Genomic DNA, 25,675 nt, shown 5'->3' with positions numbered 1-25,675 from the left:
CAGAGCAATCGCCCAGGTGCCACACTGCGCAAGGCCTTCTGGGGGAAACTTACACGTCCGGTATAGAATGGGGATCTGCTCAGTGGAGAGCTTGTATTTGCTCCGCACTCCGATGAGCAAGGGGCTGCCTCTCCTGTGGGGATAAGGTGTCAAGTTACCCATCAGCAAAATATTGTCTGTCTTTCTTATTAGTGGGAGAGAGCCCAGAGTCCTTCCCGACTCCAGCATCTCCCTCTGATTCTTAATTTTGCTCTCCAAGGTTTCAACTCCCCTCAGGTCAACTGAGAACCAGAAATTATTCAACAACTGCCTTGGACACAATGGTTCAACAAAACGGGGTCCTATTTTACCTCCACCCATTTCTTGGGGATATAGACCAGTGATCTGACAAGCTACTTGTTCAATGGCTTGGTCTAGCCCTTGAATGCAGTTGGTCTGTTTATCTGACTCAATGCAGGCTCTTACTAGTTTATAGCAGTAACAACCTTGTTTTCCAGTGGTGACCTATTTGGACCCTTCTTTTGGGTTCTCAAAGTGTAGGCCAAGGAAAAAGGTGTTGCATATACCTTGAATACTGTGGACAGTCTCCCCCCGTTTCCCCCTCCCCCAACCCCGGTCGGTTGTGGGCCTGAACTCTGGGCCTGGGAGCTGTCCCTCAGCTCTTCAGATCAAGGCTAGCACTCTACCACTTGAGCCACAGCACCACTTCCAGCCTTTTCTGCTTATGTGGTGCTGAGGAATCGAATCCGGGGCCTCATGCATGCAAGGCAAGCACTCTTCTACCTTCTCAGCCCTGTGGACAATCTTTTATTAGGTCTAAAGCAAATCAGAGGCCTAGTGGTGGGTCCAATGCGGGGAACTAACTGAAATCATCTTTCTAATGATGGCAGTACAGAGGGGGAGAAGGGGCGGGGTGAGGGATAGGGGATGGTACGTGGTTATCTAATTTTCTTTACAACTGGTTGGTCCAAATCTTATTGTTGCAGATTGATTTCTATGGTATCTCAAGGCTTTGAGACATAGAGTTCTCCCAAGATTGTCCTGGTGGTTATAGAGCCATCAGCTATTGGCAATTTTGAAGGAAAAAAAATAAAGCTTTATTGCTTCTTCCCACCATCATCATCTGCATTCATTTGAGTCATCACGTGAGGTGTGATCAGATTTTAAAGGGAGTTTCTAAAACAGGAAACCACTTTATAATTCTACAGTTTGAAAGAATTACATTCCAAATGGTAAATTCAATCCAGTCCTAGAAAAGCATGGACTCACGATAAATTCATCTGATTTTTCTGCCTAGATACCAGGAAAACTTTCAATTGCCCTCTCTGGTCCTAACTTGGGGAAAGGAAAGGGGCTGTAGAGATATTCCCAAGGCTGCTTTGTACCTTTAGAATGAGGTCTGCAGCCCACATGGCGGAGGCTCCTCTGAGGCCAGCACCCACCCACATCTCCCTCTAGCCTGTGAAGTTCATGGGACACTGCCAATCCCCAAACCTGGCCCACAACAGGTGGCAAGTAGCACACGTGGAAACTGGAAGTTCTATGCAGGGCCTGTTCTACTTCATCAGCGCGTTGGACAAACTGGGATTCTGGAGTGCTACACTTGCCCTAGGCCCTTGTTTTCCCATGCTGGACCCTCCGCCTGGGAAGCTGTTCCTGCAGCCTGCTTTCCTCAGGATGACACCCGTGTTCCTTCCCACCACTCTACCCATCTCTGACCTCCCCACCAACCGTTCAGAAACCAGGCTGATGCCACAAAGGTCTTTAGGAAATGGGCACATTGGAAGTGTTCAACAAATAATGGATAATTAATGGATTAGGGATGGATAATCAGTAGGTAATCAATTATCCAAGAGGGTTCCTCCAAATTATATAAGGCTTTAAACCCCCACAAAGACTGGATCTGGTCTTTCTCTACGTTTTAATTTGTTGCCAACTTCCAAAAATCTGAATATTTCACATCGAAAATTAACTTTGTTTCTCTTTAAAAGAAAAAAAAATACAGGCACTCCGGCACCTCTAGCCATAGAGAGTGAGGTGCTGTGTTCAGGGCCAAAAGTACAATTGTCATTTCAGCCCAGCAAGTGCTTTCCAGTTGGTCAAAGACCCTAGAGCTCCCTGAGCCCTCAAGCTAAATAATTTATTTATTTGTTAGTGGAAGTCTTAATGCATTTGGCCTCACCTTGTAGCAACAGCTTCTCCTGGGTAGTGGATACTCTTGAAAACCAATGCAAATGCACCCTCCTGTAAGCACAGGAAAAGAACGTAAAGGACAGCTCCATCCGGCTGGCTAAGCCTGCAGCCCTGGGCAGGTCTCTCCTTTGGCCACTGTTGATGGGAAGCAGTCCTGGGCTCAGCTTGCTCAGGCTGAGGTTAGGAAAGCCAGTAAAACAAGACACCACACAGCAGCGCCAAAGGCCAGAACTTGTGAATCGCATCATGAAGAACATAAGCCTGGCTGGACTGGCAAGGAACTCTGGTTGAAGATGGCCAGAACTGGGTGAGCTGAGTGGACTGCCCATATTAGATCAGGAAATGAGAATGAGGCTTGAGATGCCCCATACTCAGCCTCAAGGAAGGGACCAATTTAGGGAGCAGCTGCAGGATGGAGGCCCATGAAGGAACTGTACTTTAGCTGAGCTCCATCCTTGAACCTGGGCAATCAGATCATCTGTGAACCGAGACAAGAGTATTTCTACCCTCCACTTGGTGATTAGACCAGACAAGATTGTTTCTATGTCTATGCCTGTGCCCCAGCACAAAACCAGAATTACAGCCCTGCACTGGTGGCTCACACCTATAATCCTAATCAATCAGGAGGCTGAGATCTGAGGATTGAGGTTTGCAGCCAGCCCAGATAGGAAAGTCTGTGAGACTCTGATCTCCAATTAACCACCAAAAAGCCAGAAGTGTGGCTCTAGTGATAGAACACTAGCCATGAGTGAAAAGGTCAAGGGACAATGCTTGGGTCAGGAGTTCAAGACCCAGTACCCACTCCTCCTCACCCACATGAAATAATCTGGGTCTAGGAATGTGTATCTTAGTAATAAGAGTCTTGTCTAGCATGTGTGAAGCCTTGGGTTTGATTCCTGCAAAAAAAAAAAAAAATCTGGTAAATGTGCTGTAGCCAGTGTTAGGCCTATAGAACCAGCACTTGTACTACACATGTGGAGATTTTTTTTTCTTGTCATTGTCCCCTCTACATAGCACTTATATTAGGAATTATAAACAGTATTGAGGCTTGAATTCAGGATCCTAAATTTTTGCTCAGATTTTTTTTTTCTCACAGCTGGGCACTCTCCAACTTGAGCCATGCCTCTACTTCTGGCTTTCTGGTGGTTAATTGGAGAAGACTCTCACAGACTTTTCTTCCAAGGCTGGCTTTGAACCGATATCCTCAGATCTCAACCTACTGAGTAGCTAGGATTATAGGCGTGAGCCCCTGATGCCAATACCATTTTTTGTTTTTTTGTTTGTCCATCATGGGGCTTCAATTCTGGGCTTGGGTGCTGTCCCTCAGCTCTTCAGCTCAAGGCTAGCACTCTACCACTTGAGCCACAGCACCCACTTCCAGCTTTTTCTGTTTATGTGGTGCTGAGGAATCGAACCCAGAGCCTCATGCATGGGAAACAAGCACTCTACCACTGAGCCACCTTCCCAGCCTTACAATACCATTTTTATGAGACATGAGTATCATGGATTTGGGCATCAGAAAGGATCCTGGAGTTCATTCTTCTATGTTATGGAAGAGAGACTGAGAGACATAACTTTTATTTATAAATATGTCCTCTATTTACATCCCCCCTTTATAAAGAGTCAGAGGGCAAAGAGTTTGGACAGTAGACTAAAAATGGCCACTGAAGGATAATAGTTTAAACCACAGTAAGTTCAAAGCAGTCTGTGACCCAGCACGTCCTGGTTACAAGACCTTGAATGCTATCACCAGGCTGCCTAGAAGGAGATTTTTTCGATGGCCAAATGCCTGGGAGGGTGGGATCTGAGATATGTGGACCTTTCTCACCCTCTGCCTCTCTCAAGCCCATGGGGGCCTTGGGGCTATCTGCTCCACTTCCTCCTCTCAGGAGGAGGGACTTCCTCTTGGACAGTCCTCCTGCTGTGTCTTCCCTGTGATGGAGAGACTGTACTTCTTGGCTTCAGCTCTCTGGGATCACACTGACTTCTCTCGCTTTCTTTCCTGGAACCAATTCCCTGATGTTACACGAGGGACTGGAGCCTGCAGATGTGCTCTGAGCAATCTTATCACGAAAACACAACCCCCTCTGGAACTGCAACCATTCCCTGCCCCAGCAGCAGGAGGTACCTTGTACCCTTCCACAATTAATCACTTCAGAAATCTGCATGTGCTGGCACCTATTTCTGCTTTTCTTTCCTCTCTTTTTCCCTTTCCAATCTTTCCTCTTCCCTCCCCTTCTTTTCCCTCCTTCCCTCCCTCCTTTTCTTCCTTCCTTCCTTCCTTCCTTTCTTTCTTCCTTCCTTCCTTTCTTCCTTCCTTCCTCCCTCCTTCCCTTTCTTTCTTCCTTCCTCCTTTCCCCAGAGACACCATCTTCCATCTTCAATATGTTGTAGCAATTTACATAATAAGACTTGATTTTTTAAAATAAAAAATCCTAATTTAGGCAGTTGGGCTTTGTAACTCACCAATTGCTGGATGACTCTCTCGACTAGTGTGGAAAACGTAATGTCCTCAGTTTCTCTGTTGTCGTATACGTATTTAATCAATTTGGCGATGGTTTCTGTGTCTGTTTCTGACTCAAACTCATAGCCTTTGCTTTCCTGGAATCAGAAGACGTTGGACATGGGGGTGACAGATAATGGTCGTTGTGCAATGCTGTCCTGGCTAGTATCCTCTAGTCCCTTCTGATTTGACTTAAGGCGAGAATAAGGAAAACTGGGAAGGGACCAAAAAAAAAAATCTCTGCCAAAATCACACTGCCAAACACCTCTGAGTCATCTCTGTATTCCCTGAGATTGTCCCTCCTCAGAAGCTTGTCTTTGCCATTAATCTGGACCTTGCAAAATAGCAGCCGTGGATGGGAATGATAAAAAATATGTTGAGTCAAACCCACCCACATCCGGACCTACAACACACAACCCCTTTCGTACTGCGGCCTCTCACTGTCTGGCTTTCCAGTCCACATTCCATTCGGCATGTGAATTCATGTGTTACATAGTGCACACACTTTAATCACACCAACTTCATGTTTTGTTTTGTTTTTGGATTCTGTGAATCCACTTGGGCCCTTGAGATCAACACTCATACTCACTCTACCCTCTATGTTCCCAAACAAGATATGGGCCGGGTGGTTCAGTGGGGATTGTGATTCATAGTCAGGGTTGTGATATGGTTCACTTAAGTTTGCTTGGCTCATGTAGGCCTCATTTAGTTCCTGTTTTTTTTTTTTTTGTCTTGAGGGAGATGAACTGGTTGGGAAGCTTCTGAGGGATACCCCATCCTACTGGAAAATGTCTCTCATCTTACCAAAAATTTCCTCAGATCTTTGTAATTTGTGATGATGCCATTATGGATGACAACGAATTCTGAAAGAAAGAAAAGGTTCAAAAAAAAAAAGGTTCAAAGAAGAGAGAAATGAAGTTTGAGTCAGATCCAAATCGGGAGAAATGTCCACAGCTTGGAAACTCTTGGCAAATTCTGCTCCTACAAAGACTGTGGCTCAGCACATTCCATCAGCGAGAGGATTAGAACTGCTGTCCACGATTAACTACAATCTCACCCTGGGAGAAGGACCTTTACCTTCCCAGAACAGAGCTCTTACAGGTGATCTATTGTTATTATCACATAGGATTAAAGTCAAAAGGGGGTTGGTCAACCTTCCAATCTCCAGAAACAATGGCAGGTGTTACCTTTGAGCTGTAGTTCACGTTTCTTCTGCTCTAGCCTCTTAAGGGCTGGGTTTACAGGCAGGCAGTGTGTCGGTCACTATGCTAGGCTTAGAAACATATACCTTTTACAGCCCTGGAGATCCAAGTTACCTGAGGGTATGACTAGGCTGTGACTAGATGTCCTATATAAATATCGACTATTATTGAGAGGGTTTTGTTTTTGTTTTTTTGTTTTTGTTTTGTCGATTGGTCAAGGGGCTTGAACCCAGGGCCTGTGCGTTTCCCCTGAGCTCTTTTTGCTCAAGGCTAGCGTTCTACCACTTTGAGCCATAGTGCCACTTTTGGGTTTTTGGTGGTTAGTTGGAGATAAGAGTCTCACAGGCTTTCTTGCTGGGGCTGGCTTTCAATCATGATCCTCAAATCTCAGCTAGGATTACAGGCATGAGCCACTAGCAAACAGCTTTCTGAGATTCTTTGTATCTCCAATTCAAGTTATCCTTCAGTTCAGGAGAGATTTCTCCTATTCATCTGAAACGTTTATAATGTTCTTTTTACTTTACATCTACTATAACTTCCTATTCATTTATTTTCTCTTGTGGGTACTGAAATTTGAGTGTAGGGTCTCAGTCTTATTAAGCAATGCTCTATAACTTCAGCCACACACTCAGCCCTTTTCACTTTACATTTCAAGTAGGATCTCAAGGCCTGGACTACAGTCCTCTTATCTGTGCCTTCCAGGTAGCTGGTATTAGAGGTGTGTGCCACCACACCCAGCTTCACTGATTGAAATGGGGGGAGGGTCTTGCTAACTTCTTACTCAGGGTTACCTCAAATCAACCTGAGATCCTGAGGTCCTCCTGATCTACACTACCTGAGTAGCTGAGGTTATAGACAAGAGCCACCAAGCCCGACCATCCTCTCGGTGTTTAAGAACACCTTGTATTTGCCGGGCACCAGTGGCTCACATCTGTAATCCTAGCTACTTAAGAGGCTGAGATCTGAGGATCATGGTTCAAAGCCAGCCCAGGCAGGAAAGTCTTTGAGACTCTTATCTCCAATTAGCTACCAGAGCTGTGGCTCAAATGGTAGAGCACTCGCCTTGAGCCAAAGAGTGCAGGGACAAAGCCCAGGACCTAATATCAAGCCCCATGATTGGCCAAAAGAAAATCTTGTATTTTTGTGAGTCATGTAAGAAATGGGTGGCTTGGATAAGGACAGCCTGTGGTGTAAACACTACTCCATGTATCCACATATCAATATATCACATACATATATATGCCTTTTATGTTTTTATGTGTCATTCAAAAGAAAATTTAAGTTAAAAAAAATGAAGAAGGGCTGGGAAGGTGGCTCAGTGGCAGAGCGCTTGCCTTGCATGCATGAGGCCCTGGATTCGATTCCTCAGCACCACATAAGCAAAAAGAAAAAAGCCGGAAGTGGTGCTGTGGCTCAAGTGGTAGAGTGCAAGCCTTGAGCTGAAGAGCTGAGGGACAGCACCCAGGCCCAGAGTTCAGGCCCCACGACTAGACCCCCCCAAAAAAAAAATTAAGAAAAAGGAAAGCTCAATGTCAGCAAGAATACTGACCACAGTTGCGCCCTGCTACAGTTTTATATCTTTTTTTAAAAATAGTTCCATTTGTTGAGGAAGAGAAAGGCACAATGCTTATGTGCATGTGATCACACAAAATAATATTTATTGAAGCTGAGTGCTGGTGGCTCATGACTGTCATCCTAGCTACTAGGAGGCTGAGATCTGAGGATCACAGTTCAAAGCCAGCCTGGGCAGAAAAGTCTGTGATATTCTTATTGTCAATAAACTACTCAAAAAAAGCCAGACGTGACACAATGGTTCAAGTGGTAGAATGCTAGTCTTCATCAAAAGAAGCTCAGGGACAGTGCTCAGGGACAGTGCCTAGGCCCTGAGTTCAAGCCCTAGGACTGCCTTCCTCCCACTCCAAATATATATGTATGTATGTGCATTTATCAAATGAACTCTAAGAAATGGAAACAAGAGAGTTTTTTTTTTCTTTCTTGCTGTTTTTTTTCTTTTGTCTTTGAGAGAGTAAAGGGAGGACAGAAACCGAGGGACACAGGGTGAACAAATGCAGCAGTGGTACTCATTGGACACTAAGTTGAAAATGAACTATACAACTTGTGGGTGGGGATGGGAGGCAAAAACTGGGAGAGAGTGAGGGAAGAGTGACACTGTCCAAAAAGAAATGTACAGAAAACACAAAAACATGTACGTATTTTTCTCATTAAGAAATAAAAATATGGGGGCTGGGAAGTGGCTCAGTGGTAGAGCGCTTGCCTTGCATGCCTGAGGCCCTGGGTTCGATTCCTCAGCACCACATAAGCAAAAAGAAAAAAGCCAGAAGTGGCGCTGTGGCTCAAGTGGTAGAACACTAGCCTTGAGCTGAAGAGCTGAGGGACAGCGCCCAGGCCCAGAGTTCAAACCCCACGACCGGACCCTCCCCCCCCAAAAAAAGAAATAAAAATATATAATAAAATAAAATACATCACCTTATGCATACCAAAACTTCAAAGATATATATTTTTCTTTTTTTTGTTCTTAAGAAAGAACAAAACTTGTATTTAATTCCAAAAATATATGTATACATTTATCATATATGATTATAAAATGCCTTCAATAAATCTCAAAACTAATATAAAAAAACAAAAAGAAATGTACTCTTTATTTGACTTATATAACTGCAATCCCTTTATACATCACCTTCATAATAATGAAAAAATAGTTCAACTTGTTCTAATTTCTTCTTGTGATGCTAGTTATCCCTATGTCAGATACCAAGTGACTACATGTATCTTTCTCTCCAGTTTTTCTTTGGCAATTTTTTTTTCTTACAAATCTTTATGGGGTTTTTAAAAATAATGTGTTTTGCAGACAGATCTCATTAGGTAACTCATGCTGACCTTAGATTTGGAGTCTTCCTGCCTCAGCCTCCTGAGTGCTGGGATTACAGGCATGCACCACCACACACTCAGCGTAAACCTTAGCATCTTGCCTGTGTTGTTCTCTTTTTCAATGACTCATCCTGAATCAGAGCAAGGCGTGGGTGGGTCCCCTTGGAACCTCTTTGCTTTGGGGATACAATCAGAACTGTTGTCTCCTGAAATGAGGAGGGGGAGGGAGTTCCCTGATGGAGTTCACCATGGGTGAGCAGGAGGCTGGGCTGGAGTTGAAACCATCTCAGGACAAATGGTCCTGGTAATGTTTTCATAACTAACACCTCTGCTCCAGGGACCAGCTTCAGCATCTGACTTAAGGTTTGGCTCGGTCCTCAGGTCATCCATCAGGCAGCCTCCCCCGTCCCCTGACACGTGGGATGTCATTTAGTTCAAGGCATGGGCTAGACCCAAAGGAGAAGCATCAACAGAAGTCTCACCAGCACTCAAAGATTCTGGTCCTACACACTGAAATCCCTTCATAGGGATTTGGGCAGAGACCCTCACCTGACACCTTCTGTTGTGGACAGTGGTGCCTGCCCTCCTACCTAGCTCTGCACCCAGCCCTGGGGTCCTGACCCACTGTGGGTAAAGGACTGGCCGGATATCACGCGTGCAGCAAAGTGCCACTACGATGCCCTCAGCAACGGGTCTAGTATATTCTATCCTTATGGAAGCAGGAGCTTCGGCAAGAGCTTGGACGGTGCCAGGGATGAGGGGATACGGCGCAACATGAGACCTGGATGATCCCAGAAGTTGTTTTCTTTGCTGGGCACTCTTTCCCGTCCCAGGTGTGACCAGGTGTGTAACCTCTTGGCCTACTTAGGGGCTCAGATTACATGGTTAGACTCTTGTCTGCCTTTTCAGAGGCCTGGGAAGATAAAAATCTCGCTTCCTATTGCTGGAAGGGCAGACATCCTTGGAGCCAACCAGAACACTCCTCCCCCGCCCCCTCCTCCAGAGGTCACTGGGAGTCCCAGATCCGATCCGCCGGTCTTTGCCCACGGGGAGGAGGGGAGGGCTAGAGTGTCATTTTAGGAGAACCAAAGCAGGGAGAGCTGCCCTGTACTCTTCAGTACAAAGTGCCCAGGCTTTGGGTGTTTTGTTACAGTGATACCAAGCAGACTAATGCACTTCTCTGCTCCACTTTCAGGCCGAGTTACAAAAAGTCAACATTCCTCGTGGGAAAGTCACGGTTGTTTTTCTGTGGTGTACCTGGGCAGCTCACAGGGGCCAGACAGAGTGGGCCTCTGGATCGAGGCCCAAGGCTACTTTGGAAGGTTTTAGAAAAGGGAATTTCAATTATCCTAGGAAAAGAGGGTAGTAGGAGGAAAAAAAATCATCTTGAGGCTGGCACAAAATGCACTGGGCACTGGTGGCTCACGCCTGTAATCCTAACTACTCAGGAGGGTGAGATCTGAGGATCGAGGTTCAAAACCAGCCTGAGCACAAAAGTCTGTGAGACTTGTATTTCCAATTAACCACCAGAAAACTGGAAGTGGAGCTGTGGCTCAATGTGGTAGAATGCTCAGGGACAGCACTCAGGCCCTGAGTTCAAGCCCCATGACGGACAAAAGAAAACACCACCACCGCCCTTGTGGTTAGATCATCCTTGAAAGTAGTTCAAGGTGAGGGTCAGGGATGAAGAGCCCCCCCCAACCCCTGACCCCCACATACCGTTTCCTTTGTCTGAGCGCTGTGGGTGGCTGTTGACCGCACTGGGGACCCCGTGGGTGGCCCAGCGCGTGTGAGCGATGCCAAAATGTGTCTCAAATTCCACCTTTAAGTCCATGTTGTCTTGTTCTAAATGGAAGAAAGAAACATCAGTCCACTGCACTTTGGAAACATTGACACAGTCCAGAGAAGAGAGGGAGTTTCTTTACATCAAGACACATCATCTCTACCCTCAGCATCACCATCAACCACGCGGGGAGCAGTCCACCCGTAGCCCTTATCAGTAACCGCACTCAGTTCTGAGCAAAAATAAATGGTTTTTGAAATGATACAGGACTGTGATAAGCAGAAAATCAGTATCAACTCCCAGAAAAAAAAAAAAAAACGTAAAACAAGCACACAACTATTTAAAAATTGCAAAAAATTCACCATGTGCCAATGCTTAAAATAAACCATCTCCATCCTCTGTAAGATGCCATTTTACAACTTGGGCTTCTCTGTCTTGATTTTAATTTTGTATACATATGTATGGGGGAGGCTGGGTGCATGGGGGGGCAGTATAAGGGTTTAACTCTGGGCCTTGCACTTGCTCAGCTTTCTTGTTCACGGCTGGTGCTCTACTACTTGAACCATGCCTCTAGCCTGGCTTTTTGCTGGCTCATTGGGAGATGGAGGCTCTCAGACTTTCCTGCCAGTGGCTGGCTCAAATTGTGGTCCTCACAAAATAATGGCATTTGCAAGGAAATGGATGGAACTAGAGCAAATCATTTTGAGCGAAGTAAACCAAAAGCAAAGAGACAAAGGGCACTTGGTCTCCCTGATATGTGGATGCTAAAGCCAAAATGCAAAGAGATCTGACAAAGTAAACAGGACTCGAGAAACAAAGGACTTGCACTCATTTTGTTGTATCATTGCTAAGTGACCCCATTTTCTTGACCACATATATGGTATATATGCACACATCTGAGGGAAGCTAGGAGGAGGACACAGAATTAGAGGGAAATGGGAAAGCATACAACAGAGGGGCTCATCAGCTGCACTGGACATAGATTAAAATGAAGCAAATCAAAGTCAGCAAAGGGAGGGAGGGAATGAGAGGGAAAGAGGGAACAGCTTCCATTAAGCAAAAGGAAAGAAATGTAAACATCACCTGATGTGGAAGAAATAGTTGTATTGTCAAAGCTCATAGAATTCACAAACTTTATAGACCATGATAATGACAATTTGCCTTGTGAAGGTTAAAATGTGTTTGTGACTTTAAGCATCACTATTCCACCATACTGTGAAATCTACGAAATTTATGTAATCACCTAATCTCAATAAAAAATTATTATAAAAAAGTTTGAGGTCCTCAGATCTCAGCCTTACTGAGTAGCTAAGATTATCCCTAACATGCAGCTGATATGTTTCTCCTTAAATGCTGCTGGAATGTTTCCAAATGGTCAGAGCAGCAAGAATCCCTTCCAGAAAGAACATGTTTGACCTACTGTAAAGTTCTTCATCCAGAGCCTTGACTTTTCCCTTCTTCTTGACAAGCTGGATATGTCTTTCTTTGACTTCATGATTGCTCCCATCAATGGCTACACCTGAAGTTTAAGCAAGATTACATATTTTTTTTAAAACATTTATATTTCACATGTGTTATTTATTATTTTTATTTATTGAGGTCAGCTGTGGGGCTTGAACTCAAAGCCTGCGTGCTGTCCCTGAGGTTTCTTTTGCTCAAGGCTAACATTTTACCACTTTGAGCCACAGCTCCATTTGCCAGTTTTCAGACGCTGAATTGGAGATAACAGTCTCGCAGACTTTCCTGTCTGGGCTGGCTTTGAATCGTGATCTTCAATGCCAGTCTCCTATGTAGCCGGGATTAAGAGTGTGAGCTGCCAGCGCCTGGCTACATGTATATTTTTAAATCTATATACAGCCCACAGCATGAACCAATGTTTTCCTAAGTACAAATACTGGTGTGAAAGGAAGTTCTATTACCAGAAAGGCCATTTCCATTCAGCTTCTCACCTCCCAAACAGGCAAGTCCTGTTCCCATCCCTGTCTCAACAGACTGACGAGTTTTGCCTATCTAGAACTTCATAAAATTGAAACTACAAACACACGTGTGTGTGTGTGTGTGTTGGTGTACTGGGGCTTGAACTCAGAGCCTCATGTTTTTCCTTAGAGTTTCTCCCCTGGCTCAAAGCTGATGCAGTTCTACTTCCAGCTTCTTGCTGGTTAATTGGAGATAAGAGTCTCTTGGATTTTTCTATTTGGGCTGGCTTGGATTTCAGATCCTTAGATCTCAACCTCCTGAGTAGATAGGATTATAGATATGAGCTATCAGCACTGGCTCTTTTCTATACTTTTTAACAATAGTTTCCTCTAGTTTTTCTTTAATTTTCCCCTGTCTTTAATGAGCAAGTATTATTTTGAAAAGAAACCTTAAAAAGTACTAGAAAAATGAACAGGTTGTAAACACATACACACACACACACACACACACACACACACACATACACACACAAAGTACAACCCAGATTGTAAAAACAAACAAACAAACTCACCATAATGCCACAAAAGAAATGGAGGAGAGACACAGCCGCAGCGCCACATACAATCTGGCCTGTAGCACTTACCTGCAGAGTCATAACCTCTGTACTCCAGCCTCTGTAAGCCTTTGATGAGGGTTTCAAAAATCTCCTTTCTTGTCCGGGGAACTCTGTAGTTCATGTAAGCAAAGATTCCTGTTTAAAAAAAAACAACAAAAAAAAAAGTCATATTAAAGAAACACTTGGAGTCAGGTCTAGTAGTGCATGCACACCAGTGATCCCTGCTACTCAGAAGGGAGAGGATGACTGAGCGGATCAAAGACTAAGGTATGCTGGGCCTCATTTCAATGAATAAGGTGGAAGCTTATGGTTCTAGCTACACAGGAGGGGTAGGCAGGAGGCTCAAGGTTCAAGACTAGCCCTGAACAACAACAACAACAAAGAGCTTGCGCAGGGCTCAAGTGTTGAGTGCATCTGATTAGCAAGCCCTGGATTCAAACTCCAATTACATGGCCCCCACAAAAATTCCCACCACTAATTAAAAGACAAAAACAAAAAGCAAAAACACCTGCTTGGTTCTGGCCTTGAACTCAGAGCCTGAGTCTGTCCCCTGGCTTTTTTGCTCAGGACTGGCATTCTACCACTTGAGCTCCACTCTGGTTTGTTGGGTGGTTAAATGGAAATAAGAGTCCATTGGATTTGTCTGCCTGGACTGGTTTCGAACCTTGATTCTCAAATCTCAGCCTCCTGAATATCTAGGATTACAGACAGGAGTCACCAGCGCAGAGCAGGTGAACATACTTTTACAACCCCAAGAAAACAATCCATCTCGTGTCCCCTTGGTCCCTGGGGGTTTCTTAGGGTCAAGGGAAGGTTTGCCTGGCCAATTATGATTTGATTTTCATTTGTTTTAATATACAACTCAAATTAGTATTTTCCCAAATAAGGAGCGACAGTGGCCATCAAGTGTATTCTGCCTTCCAGTTCCTCCCCTCCCATTTGCAATGATGGAGCTTTGATTTTCTTCTCTCACCCTCCATCCTTCCATCTTCCTTGTCCCTACTCTGGAAAACCTGCCCATCTCAAAGCTCAGCCCTAACTCCGGAATGGAAACACACACACAGCCATAAAAATCAAATAGTAATTAAATTCCCATTCTTCTATTACTGCACAGGGGATCTCTCTGTCTGTCTGTCTGTCTGCCTATCTTTTTGCATATGTGCAAACATGTGCATTAAAATACCAGGCTTAGATTTAAGAATATGCAGTATGCGTTCTGAGCAGCTAGGTGTTTTTCTTTTTTAAACATGGCCCAGGGTAATTTTGAGGGTAAGCTATTTTTGTCTTCCTGGCTGACTTCGGGTCAGGTGGGAGCTGCTGACTATGAGAGCTGTGTGTGCATGCAGGTCCTTCCCTCGGGGTGGAGGTGGCCTCTTCCCTTCAGAGGAGGTGCCTGCCACCTCAGGGACCAGCTGACCCTTGGTGGAGCCAGAGGCCCCCACTTTTACAGCCCTAGATTTTAAAGACCTCTGTCCCTCTGATTTTTTTTTTTCTTTTTGGTCGGTCATGGGGTTTGAACTCTGGGCCTGGGCATTCCCTCAGCTCTTCAGTTCAAGGCTAGTGCTCTACTACTTGAGCCACAGCATCACTTTCGGTTTTTTCTGGTCGTTAATTGGAGACAAGAGACTCATGACTTTCCTGCCCAGGTTGGCTTCGAACGTGATCCTCAGATCTCAGCCTCCTGAGTAGCTAGGATTACAGGCATGAGCCACTGGTGCCTGGCTTCCAATGTATTTTTAAGTCCCCTTACTAATTATTTTAATAGGTTTCTTGAGATATAAATATGCTCCAATATTTCATTTAATGATTACAATGCAATGGCTTTTAGCCTGTTCCCAGAGTTGTGTGACCATTGTCCCAATCTATGTTGAGGGGAAACTTTTCCCCACAGTGCTCGTTCTGCACACAGTGAAGTGTTCCTGGGTGTGATGCTTAAGTTCTCATCACTACAAGGCCACGGAGCTATGGGAGACAGTGACGTGGAGGGTGAAGACATTCACAAAAATAGCCCTCTCTTATCTGAAATGTTGTTTTCGGAAGTTTCAATTGTCCTTTCCCCATCCTGGGTCTGAAAATAGGAAATGGAGAATCCTAAAGCTAAGCAATTTGTAAGCTGCAAACTGCACAGTGTTCTGACAAAGCTAACGCTTTGTCCCTCCGCCTGGGCGATGAACCAATTTTTGTTCAATGTATCCATGCTGTCTATGCTACCTTCCCGTGCTGTCACTACATCACAGCACCACAGGACTTGTGTCCAAGTAACTCTTTATTTTAAATTAATAATGGTCCCAACATGTAAGACTGGTAGTGCTGTTGGTTCAGAAATGCAGGAGAAGTCATAAAGTGCTGCCTTCAACCAACCAAGTGAAAGTTCTCAACTAGATAAAAAAAAGCTGGGCATTGGTGGCTCACATCTGTAATCTTAGATACTTGGGAGACTGAGATGTGAGGATCATAGCTTAAAGGCAGCCCTGACAGAAAAGTCCAAGGGACTCTTATCTCCAATTAAGCAGCAGAAATCCAGAAGTGAACTGTAGAGCACTGCTTTGAGTGGAAAAAGCTAAGGGACAGTGCCTAGGAACTGTGTTCACATACCAGCACCCACACGCATGCGCACATACAAATTTACAGTCATGACCCATATAAGTGCTTAATTGAGATGGAAAAGAACCAACAACAGTGAATTGCAGAATAACTTTAAGGTTACAGGAATCTACCATTTCAGGCATTTCATTGGGACTCTGGAAACAATTCCCTGCCTCCCCCCTTCTCTCACACACACCCCCCGCCCCCGCCATGGACAAGAGGGATGGAAGATAATGCAGAACATTCTTGTGAGTCTTTTTAACGAAACAAAACATTCCTAGCATCCTGAGAAGGTTCCAGAAACCATACTGGTGCTTATGAAAGGGGGGATCAGCTCTGCATTGCAAATGATATAAAGGTGGAGAAAGCTAACCGGGGCCAAGTGTGAAAAGATTTTGAAGATTTGAGTGGTTTCCAAGAGGGACCTCCAGGGTCCAGCTCCCCAGTTCTCTGTACACCCCCACTCTAGTTCTGAACACACACCCATCCATGACAGGTTCCCAGGGGAAGTGCAGGATGCCATCAGCGCCACGGCCGGGTGGGCTGAGACCATTAAAGGGTCCTTGTCCTCAGGACTACCAGCTGTGTCTACACCCAGCCGGGAGACCTGGCAGCGGCTGGAAGTTGACTACAGGGGCAGCTGCCAAAGAAGTCCTTTCCAGGGTCTTTACGCAAGAAGGCATAAATCTAATTTTCAACATGAAATGTCTATTCAGTGATTTCTTTCAGTAATGAAGAACCGCCTCTCTCCATGCGCAGCTCATCTTCTTGGCTGTACTCCACTGAACTGGAGTAAATAAAACAGCGTTTATGCTGCTAATTATTGTCAACAGTTCTTATTGTTTTTTTTTAAAAAGATAATAAAATCAAACAAAGCTGCTTCCTCAGGAATTTCTCTTGTCAGGATTCCCTCTTCGAGCCTCTTCCTTGTATATATATATAAAAAAGGCTACCATAAAAATCCTTCTTTTTTAAAACATTTTGGTAAATAGTATTTTAATTGTTCAGAGAAGTTATACCTTGGGGTCCCTCCCCTAAGGGTGTCCTCCTCCTTTAGTCTGAGTGTGAATGCCTAGATTCATGTATAGGTTCTCATGTCCAGTTATATTTTAGATCTAGCTTCCACATATGAGAAAAAACATGCGCCATTTGTCTCTCAGAACTTGGCTTACCTGACTTATCATCATTTGTTCTAGGTCATCCATTTCCCTGCAAATGACATAATCTTATTCTTTCTAATGGATTCCATTGTTATATATACCACCTTTTATTGATCCATTCATATGCTGTACAGCATCTGGGCTGTTTCCATGATTTGGCTGTTGTGAATAGTGCAGCAATGAACATGGATGTGCAAGTGTCTTCACCATATCTTGACTTATAATGATCTGGGGAAAAGCCTAAGAGTAGTATGTCTGGGTCATAGAGTAATTCTGTATTTAGTTTTTTGAGGCACCTCCAGACTGTTTTCTAGAGTACTTGTACTAGTTTACATTCCTATCAATGGTAAAAACAACAATAAACAAACAGGAAATCAGTGATCAAAGAGTTTAACAATTAGTAAGAGTTTTAAATTTGGGAGCCCTCTTTGGAAAGGCAATTTGGCATTCTCTCAAAATTAAAAATGTACATATTGCCAACCAGACTAATGCACTTCTAGAAATGCATTCCACAGACATCTTTGCAGAGATGCATTTGTGCACATTAAGGGATAAGTGCTCAGTACTATCTGTGATTGCCAAAGACACACTGGAGTCAGCCGGAGGTCTGGCAGGGACCTGTGCATGGAGTGAGAGGCCTCAGGCAGGCAGCCCTCCACCAAGCATGGGCTGAAGCTCTTGGAAAGCGATTGAAGTCTCCACTCTGGCAAGTAAAAAACAGCAGCTTGCAGAACATGGGGGAATTATGCAGTGTGATGCTACGATCTGCACAGAGAGCTGGCGATAGGGTCTTTCCTCTGTATCTGCAGGGACGGATTTCAGGATGCCCTGAGAATGCCAAAACCCAAAGGCATTCAAGTCCCTTATGTAAAATGATGCGCCGTGCGCATTTAATCCCACATCCCCCAGTAACCCTTTAGATTTTCAGTGCTGGGAATTGAACCTAGAGTTGTCTTCTGCATGCTAGGCAAATAGGCTCTACCACTGAGCTATACCCCAGCACCTGACTAGTGCTCTACCACTTGAGCCATTCATTGCTCTATTTCTGGCTTTTTGCTGGTTAATTTGAGATTATAAGAGTCTCAAGAATTTTCCTGCCCAGGCTGGCTTCCAACCGTAATCCTCAAATCTCAGCCTCCTGAACACCTGACTTCCTGTGTATTTTTCATCATCTGTACACTCCTGATAATCCTTAATACAATGTCTACACGCCACTTCATTCTTGTGGATTTAGTATTGTACTTAGTGCGTGGCAAGTGCAAGTTAGGCTTTTTGGAATCTGTGGAATTTTTTTTCCTCCAAATATTTTCAGCCCAAAGTTGATTGAATTTGCAGGTCAAAAATATTCAGAAAAAAAAAAACCTGTGTCTGTACTAAACATGGTTAGATGTTTTTCTTGTCAGTATTCCCTAAGCAACACAATAAAATAACTATTTACATAGCATTTACAAGGTATTAGGCCTTATAAAGGAATCCAGAGATGACTTGAAATACACAGATGATATGTAGGTACCATTTTATATAAGAGATGTGAACCTCTGTAGGATTTGGTGCCCGTGATCCTGGATTTATTGTCCCACTGATATCAAGGGACAACTGTACTTCAGGAAGGATCTACAAGACCCAGGGGACAGTGGTCATTTTCGAAGAGGCCACTGGACGTGGGGCAGAAATGTCTTTTTTTCCATAGCAAGAGTATAATTTCTTGCCATGTAAGATCTTAATATCTTAAGATCATAATATCTTACCATGACTCTGACTACATCAGTCACCTAGATGGGTCAAAAAGTTCTAAGTAAGGCTGGGAAGGTGGCTCAGTGGTAGAGTGCTTGCCTTGCATGCATGAGGCCCTGGGTTCGATTCCTCAGCACCACATAAGCAAAAAGAAAAAAGCCGGAAGTGGCGCTGTGGCTCAAGTGGTAGAACGCTAGCCTTGAGCTGAAGAGCTGAGGGACAGCGCCCAGGCCCAGAGTTCAGGCCCCATGACCCGACCCCCCAAAAACAAACAAACAAACAAAAAGAAGTTCTAAGTAAGAAAAGCTTCCATCCCATCAAAAGAGGAATGTCCTAGCCAAGACATAGGCTCCACAAGGACAAACCGTGGATGACGGTCAATGCCACATAGGCCTGGTTCACCCTGATTCCATGCGTGGACAGCCATGCTGGTGACAGGGCTGAGAGCTTGTCAGGAGATAGACAGTGACTGTAACTCCTTGCCAAACTTTTACCTGGCTCTCCTTTCTCAGGGGCCAGCACCATTTTGGGTTGTTCTAACTGGATCCCCCCTTGGGTTTGACTTTGTGGGGTCTCAGAAACCACTCCCACCTTTGCCTTCCTGCCCCCTGCCCCACCTCCTCCCCCCACAGCCTCCCCCCCCCCCACTTCCCCCTCCAGCTGGGCTGGCCCAGCCTGCCTGTGCCTCCCTAGCCCTGTGTCCCTGGAGGAAGAAAAACCACAAGGGGACAAGAAAAGACCATCTGGGGGCCCAGTTGGATCCACCTACTAGATCCACCGACTATCTGTGTGACACAGTTTGTGACAGCACAGATCACAAGGTGGTGGCTGAAGCCTGCAGCCAGAAACAGATAGCCATGTCCCAAGTCCCCATCCCTTGCTTTCTGCATGGCCTTGGGCGAGTTCCTGAGTCCCAGTGTCTCCATTTCTTCTGGAATGAAAACAGTGGTGGAGGAAGCATCTTCTTGCCAGGGTGGTTGCGACAAGTTAGGGTGTCTGCCACAAGTTAGGGTGTCTGTAAAGCCCATAGCCCAGTGCCTGTCCTGTAGCCAGCTGGAGTATGCAAGGAGCTTTTTATTCCATGAGTCCCTCTCTGTGTGGTTTGCGGTGCACATGGTGTGTAAATAATTTAAATACCAAGGCACCATTATCTCTACTTCCACTGCTACTTGGGTAAACGTTGATTAGGCCAGATGTGAGATTTGGGCTGTGACTTGAGTCTATGGAGTTCATCCCATAAACAGTTCTCCGGCCCCTGAGGACCTAGTCAGGATTTGCAGGTGGAGGGCCTGAGAGGTGTGAAACAGCTTCCTGTTTGTTGGCTTGGGGACAGACAGCTCCTAGGGCTGGCTCTTTACAAAGGTGGCTTTGACATATTCTGCATGTTTCAGTTGCCTGACGACCTGTGAAATGTAATGTGCATCTTTCTGTTCCACCTTGACCCCTCCCCTCCTTTGAAAGCACGATAGCCATTCACTTCCTATCCAGAGTTTGCTTCCTGGCCCTTTCATCATCTGATGCTCCACTGTACTGCAGCCTTCACAAGGATGAGGACCACATCTGTCTACTCTATCAATGCGTCCCCAGCACCTAGCTCAAGCCTACGTTAGGTGCTCAGTGAATCACTGAATGAATGAATGCATGAGGATCACTAAAGGCAAGCTGGGCCTGAGCCAGCCAAGCATAGCCATTAATAAGCACATTTGGAAACGCATGAAGAATAAATGGACTGGGAAAGTGGGTACCACTGAGCCTGGGGTCCTCCAGGGTCACCCCTTGCATGATGTCAGGGTGTGACCAGCAGCATTTAAGGTTACCCCAAGACACTATAAAACATGGATGCTCAGCCCCCTGCACCACCCCCACACTTCCCTCCCTCACCAGCATGAGGACACCTTCTAGACAAATAGAGCAAGCACCAACCTTTTCTGACCCTGATCCTGTCTAATCTCCCTCAGAGAGACTATGTACCATGGATTTAGAGAACGCACCTAAGGCTCCAAGGCCAAAGACTTGAGGACTGTGCAGCCATATCTCATCATGAACACAGTGCTGCCAAGGGTCCCGGGTTCACAGGGGAGAGATGCCCGTGGACTGGTTGGTCAGGGTTGGGGAATTGGGGAGCAGTCCTAGCCAGCAAGTGGGATGACAAAGGATGTGACAGAGATTCGGGCTGGACAGGGAGGGACTCAGGGCTCCTCTTTACCTCTGTCTAGTGTTCCTAGTGTTCCTCAGAATTGAAGGGACTGATGCTTTTAGTCCATGAGACTAATCTAGATCAGGTATTCAAATTAGATTACTCCCTGCCTGGCCACTTTAGGATTTTTCCCAAGAAAAAGACAATATGGCCAAGTTGGATTTTTGCTTCAGTGAATGCTCACAAAATTCCTCTCTCCCTCTCTCCCTGCTTCCCGCCCCCCACCTCGCCCCCACCTCTGGAGAAGATAAGGCAAGTCTATTCTCTTGGGCTGCCTACAGATAAGCAAAGGTCACCAAAGCAAGTAAGAGGTTTACAGAAGACATGGTGGCCTCTCTCACTGTCTGGTCTTCACTCTCAAAAGACTAGGGCAGACCACTTTATTGACAATTCCTGCTGTCACCAACCCCCCCCCCCCCCCCAGCCAAAGAAACAAGAGGGGAGAGGGAAGGGGCCTTGCAGACATGCATTCCCACAGCCAAGTTCTTATAGACAGGCCCACAGGGCCCTAAGGTCAGCACCCAGCTCCTGAATCAGAGGCAGGATGAGGTCTTGGCCTCTCCAGGACCAGTCTTATCCTGCCTCAGGCCTCCTCAGGACTCCTTGGTTTAAAGTAACTACTAGATAAATACACACGATAACAGTACCATTCTTCTCTCTGGAACAAACATGGTATAAGACACTGCTATTTGTGTGTGTGTGTATGCAGATACTGGAGCTTGAACTCGGGGCCTGGGCATTGTCTCTAAGCTTCTTTTGTTCCTGGCTAGTGTTCTATCTGTCACTTGAGCCACACAGCTCTACTGGTTTTTTGATGGTTAGTTGGAGATTAGAATCTCATGAACCTTTCTGCCCAGGCCAGCCTCAAACTACAATCCTCAGAACTCAGGTTCCTTGATAGCTAGGATTACAGGAGTGAGCTGCCAGTGCCTGTCTGATACTTTTTTTAATAGAAAGTTCCTGATGCCTGTGTCAGGTTAGAATTTACCTAAGAATAATGCAAGAAGTACTATATTCTCCCATTGTTATTACAAGGAAAGAAAACTTGTAAAGAAAAAAAAATAGGTTTCAGCTGCCAAAATATGGCTATAAAAGAAGCCAAAATTTTTTGTTTCAGTGAGAAATGTTTCTTTTGAAACATAAAAGAGACAGATGGTCAGTTGAAACTGTTTAGCTGCTTTTGTATTTTTCTCTCAAATTGCTATTAACTTCCGGTTAACCTCTTGTAATAAACTACTTTTGCCAAATACAAAAATAATCTCTCCATTCTGAAGAGATGTTTACCACTACTACGCTATCAAATTTGTAGGTTTCTCAGAACTGGGGAAAAAGTGATAGGTAAAGACTGAAAATCTGAGCACCAGTGGCTCATGCCTGAAATCCCAGGCCTGGAAAACACAGGCCCTCTGTACAAGCAGCCCTTCACTAGTGGTTTTATGAAAGAGAACAGAAGGAAAGGAGGAAGGGAAAAAAGGATCAAGGAGAAAAGGAAATGGAAATCGAATAACCTTCCTACTGGCAGAAAGTCAGCAAATAGCAACAGGTCTCATATGTTATGTGAGCACACAAATGCACAGTTTTTTGAGAGGCATCTGTTCAATTTGTGGATGACCAACTACTGTTGGACTCTGGCTTTCTATGGAAGAAGCAGCAAAGACATCATCTGATCATAATTATTAGCTAGCTGATAAGGAAGTGCCTTTGGTCCAGGGACAATTCCTGCTCAGATACAGGTATCTAGAGACCTCTCTGGGCTTCAGTTATCCTCAGTGTACAGGAAAGCGGTTATGTTTGTTGGAGCATCTTTATCATTTTTGCTATACTCTTGTACCAACAGCATCTCTTTACAATTTTCCTGGAAAACTGACTGTTTTCATCAGCCGAAATGAATGCAGTACAAAAGAGAACAGCCACAAAAAGAAAACAATGTTTGCCATACATACAAGGACCATGATCCAGACAACTCTAGACCAGACTTGTTCAATCCTAGTGGGTTACGGCTGTCTTCTCTGAACCCGGGGCAGTCACCTCTGAACAAAGGATGCTGGGTAAGTGTCAGAGAGTGTGAAGGAAACTTTAGCACCCAACAGAGACTTTTGCCCACTCTGCTGAAAACCAAGTACCTTTCCTCGACAGGAATTCCGTGTGGATTCCTGCAGAGGGTCAGGGGTCAGGAAGGACAGCAGTGGCAAGGTTCACTCCCAGGGACACAAACTCAGAAGGAGGCCTCCTACTGTGGCACATGCTCTTTAATCCTGGCACTGAATGCACACCCTATAGGCCAAGACTGAGCCCTGGATCTCCTCTGGTGACCTCAAGACTTTTTTTTTTTTCCACACTCAACTACACATCAGTATCAAAGATGTGAGGGTATAGGTTAGTTACCATTGAAAGCTTAACCTTTTCCAAAGGATAATTCATGTGCAGACCTATAAGAAAGCAGCACCAAAATCCAGGCCCTGTGGCTTATGACTGTAATCCTACTTTTCTTGGGAGGTGAAGGATCATGGTTCAAGGCCAGCCTGGGCAAAGTGTTATTGAGCCCTTCAGAAGCTGCGTGAGTGGTGATATGCATCTGTCACAGCAGCTATGAGGAAAGTGTAACTAGGGATCTGTGTTCAGGAACGCAAGGCCAGATCTGAAAATTAAGAGCTAGGAGTATTTGGGAGGCTGAGATCTGAGGATTGTGATTCGAAGCCAGCCCAGACAGAAACGTCCCCATGAGACTCTTACCTCAAACTGGAAGTGGTCTTATGTGGTAGAGCATTAGCCTTGAGCACCAAGAGGCTCAGGGACAGCACCCAAGTCCTGAGTTCAAGCCCCAGGACTGGCACAAAAAAAAAAAAAGAAGAGCTAGGAGTGTGGCTCAGGTGGTAGTGCAGTAGAGTACTGGCCTCATCTTGAGGCCCTGTACCTTAAAACAAACAAACAACAACAAAAAAAAAGAAAAAGAGAGAAAGCTCATGCAAGTAGGAAGAAGGATGGAGGAATGGGGGGGGGGGGAAGGGGGAGGGCAGGCAATCTGAGAGAGGACAAACGCCTCTCCAATTCAAAGATCTCCTTCACAAGAAGTTTGGGCAACCTGAGTACCAAGGGCCCTCCTTGCTGCCCTGAGGACTTTGGAACCGGAAAGGCTTTGCCACAGGACAAAACTGCTACCTTTGCCTCGCCTCTTGGGAGTCCTGAGATTATTTTTTTTTTCTTTGACTGAAGGGTTCAACGATTTAAAATGACGCCTGGACTGCCCGAGTTAAGGCTGCATCTCGGTTGCCAAACTCCTGGGTCAGATGTTCCTTTCCCACCCCCCGCCCCCCCCCAGCTGTTGGCCTGGGAGAAACAAGGCCTGTACAGAACTTGGCCCAGGGCTTACCACTGGGCACACCCCACCCTGGCTGGCCTCAGCCTTCAGAGAACCTTTCATGTCTTTAAAACGTCCACCAGGTTCTCTAGCCACAGGGGGCTGGGGTGGGTAACTGAATCCTACTCCAGGAGGGGGGAAGTGAGTTGGGGGGGGGGAGAGAATAATAAACACTGTGACCTTTTGTCCCAGCAGAAGTTCCTGGCTTTCCCCGGGGCCCAGCCAGGAGGGTAAGGAAGGAGTTGTGATGTGAGCCCCAGGGTGGCTCTGCCCCCCCACCCCGCCCCCAAAGGGACAGCTCCCCATCACCATGATCATCAGATGTCCAGATCCTGGACGTGTGTCCCCCCCCACCATTACCACCCCACCCACACCCCGATCTACTATGCCCAGATCCCCAGACCTAGGCACCCTCTCCTAGGGCTTGAAGCTGCTCTACCATTCCCTTCTCCTCCCTGGCACCTCGTCCAGCACGGTGTCCGCCTTTCCACAGGGGCCGTGAGGTTCACCTGGGGGCTGGAGGAGGCGCCCCAGGAGCCGCCCTGAGTGCCCCTGTGTGTGTGGGGGGGGGGGGGGTCACCAGAGCTGGCAGGTGAGGCCGCCTGTCCCGCGAGGCCCCCGCCCCCGGGTGGGACACCCCGCACCCAGGCTCGCGCGTGGCGCGCGCGTGGCAGTCTTTGTGAGGGGACCTCCCCCTCCCGCACCCCAGCCAAGTGGAGGGGGACACGGGGTGGGGGAGTTTCTGTGTTGAGGAAGGGGACCCCATTTCCGTCCCCCCCTGAGGAGGGGGGGGGTCTTCTCACAATGGAAGAGGTTGGGCAAGTCCCCCACCCCCGTCACCCTCCAGGACACCACGGGTCGGGGTGCGGGCAGGAGAGGGCGGGAGGCCGGCCCCGCGCCCCTAGCAGGGGTCCCCGGCGCCTGGCTCTCGGGCCGAGGCCCCGGGACAGCCACCCCCGTCCACACACACACACCTCCCCGAGGAGCAGGGGCCGAGCGCGGGCGCTCCGCTACTACACTCACCGCACATGTCGGCGGCTGCGGCTTCTGGGATCCGTTGGCTCCGGGCAGCACCCCCCGCTCCACGAGTTCTCCGCGCGCGCGCGCCCCGCCTCGCGCTCCCCCAGCTCGGCTGCAGCCCTCGGCCTCGCAGGTCCTCCTTATAGCCCCGAGCAGGCGGAGAGGGGTGGGGCCGGGGCGGGGCCTCCTCCCGCCTGCCGCTTCCCCATTGGCTCCTGGTTGTCGTGACAACGGCGCGGGGGTGGGGGGGCGGCGCGCGCGAAGAAGGGGATGGAGGAGCGATTCCCAAGCGCGAATCCCGGCTGTAAGGCCACGGGCCGGGACCCCCATCAGCCACTGGCCACGCGTGAATCTTCCCCCACCCCCAGCCCCATCCCGGGGAGGGGGCGGGGAGAGGGCTTCGTGACTCAGTTTCCTTATTTTTAAAAAAAAAAAAGTCCTGGTGAGGTTGGAGATAGTCTGAGTCACGTGACACAATGACACTCTATATTATATATATTATAGGTATATACATATA

General features: G+C 46.5%; 1 protein-coding gene across 1 annotated transcript in view; it reads right to left on the bottom strand.

Moving 5' to 3' along the window:
* Gfpt2 (glutamine-fructose-6-phosphate transaminase 2) overlaps positions 1 to 25,244 on the bottom strand; it is a 43,313-nt gene extending 18,069 nt beyond the window's left edge. Inside the window, exons 1-8 of the mRNA XM_042688893.1 lie at positions 25,162 to 25,244; positions 13,131 to 13,238; positions 11,991 to 12,089; positions 10,507 to 10,632; positions 5,501 to 5,559; positions 4,660 to 4,794; positions 2,183 to 2,244; positions 54 to 133 (exon numbers count right to left, since the gene is read on the bottom strand). Coding sequence (XP_042544827.1) covers positions 54 to 133; positions 2,183 to 2,244; positions 4,660 to 4,794; positions 5,501 to 5,559; positions 10,507 to 10,632; positions 11,991 to 12,089; positions 13,131 to 13,238; positions 25,162 to 25,168 — 676 coding nt within the window. The 5' untranslated portion in view covers positions 25,169 to 25,244. The remainder of the gene's footprint in view (positions 1 to 53; positions 134 to 2,182; positions 2,245 to 4,659; positions 4,795 to 5,500; positions 5,560 to 10,506; positions 10,633 to 11,990; positions 12,090 to 13,130; positions 13,239 to 25,161) is intronic.
* Between the last annotated feature and the right edge of the window lie 431 nt (positions 25,245 to 25,675).

The sequence above is a fragment of the Dipodomys spectabilis genome, unplaced genomic scaffold (assembly GCF_019054845.1).
Source record: "Dipodomys spectabilis isolate Male_0828 unplaced genomic scaffold, ASM1905484v1 ptg000119l, whole genome shotgun sequence".
Lineage (NCBI taxonomy): Eukaryota > Metazoa > Chordata > Mammalia > Rodentia > Heteromyidae > Dipodomys > Dipodomys spectabilis.
This window is presented reverse-complemented; position numbering and strand designations above follow the sequence as displayed.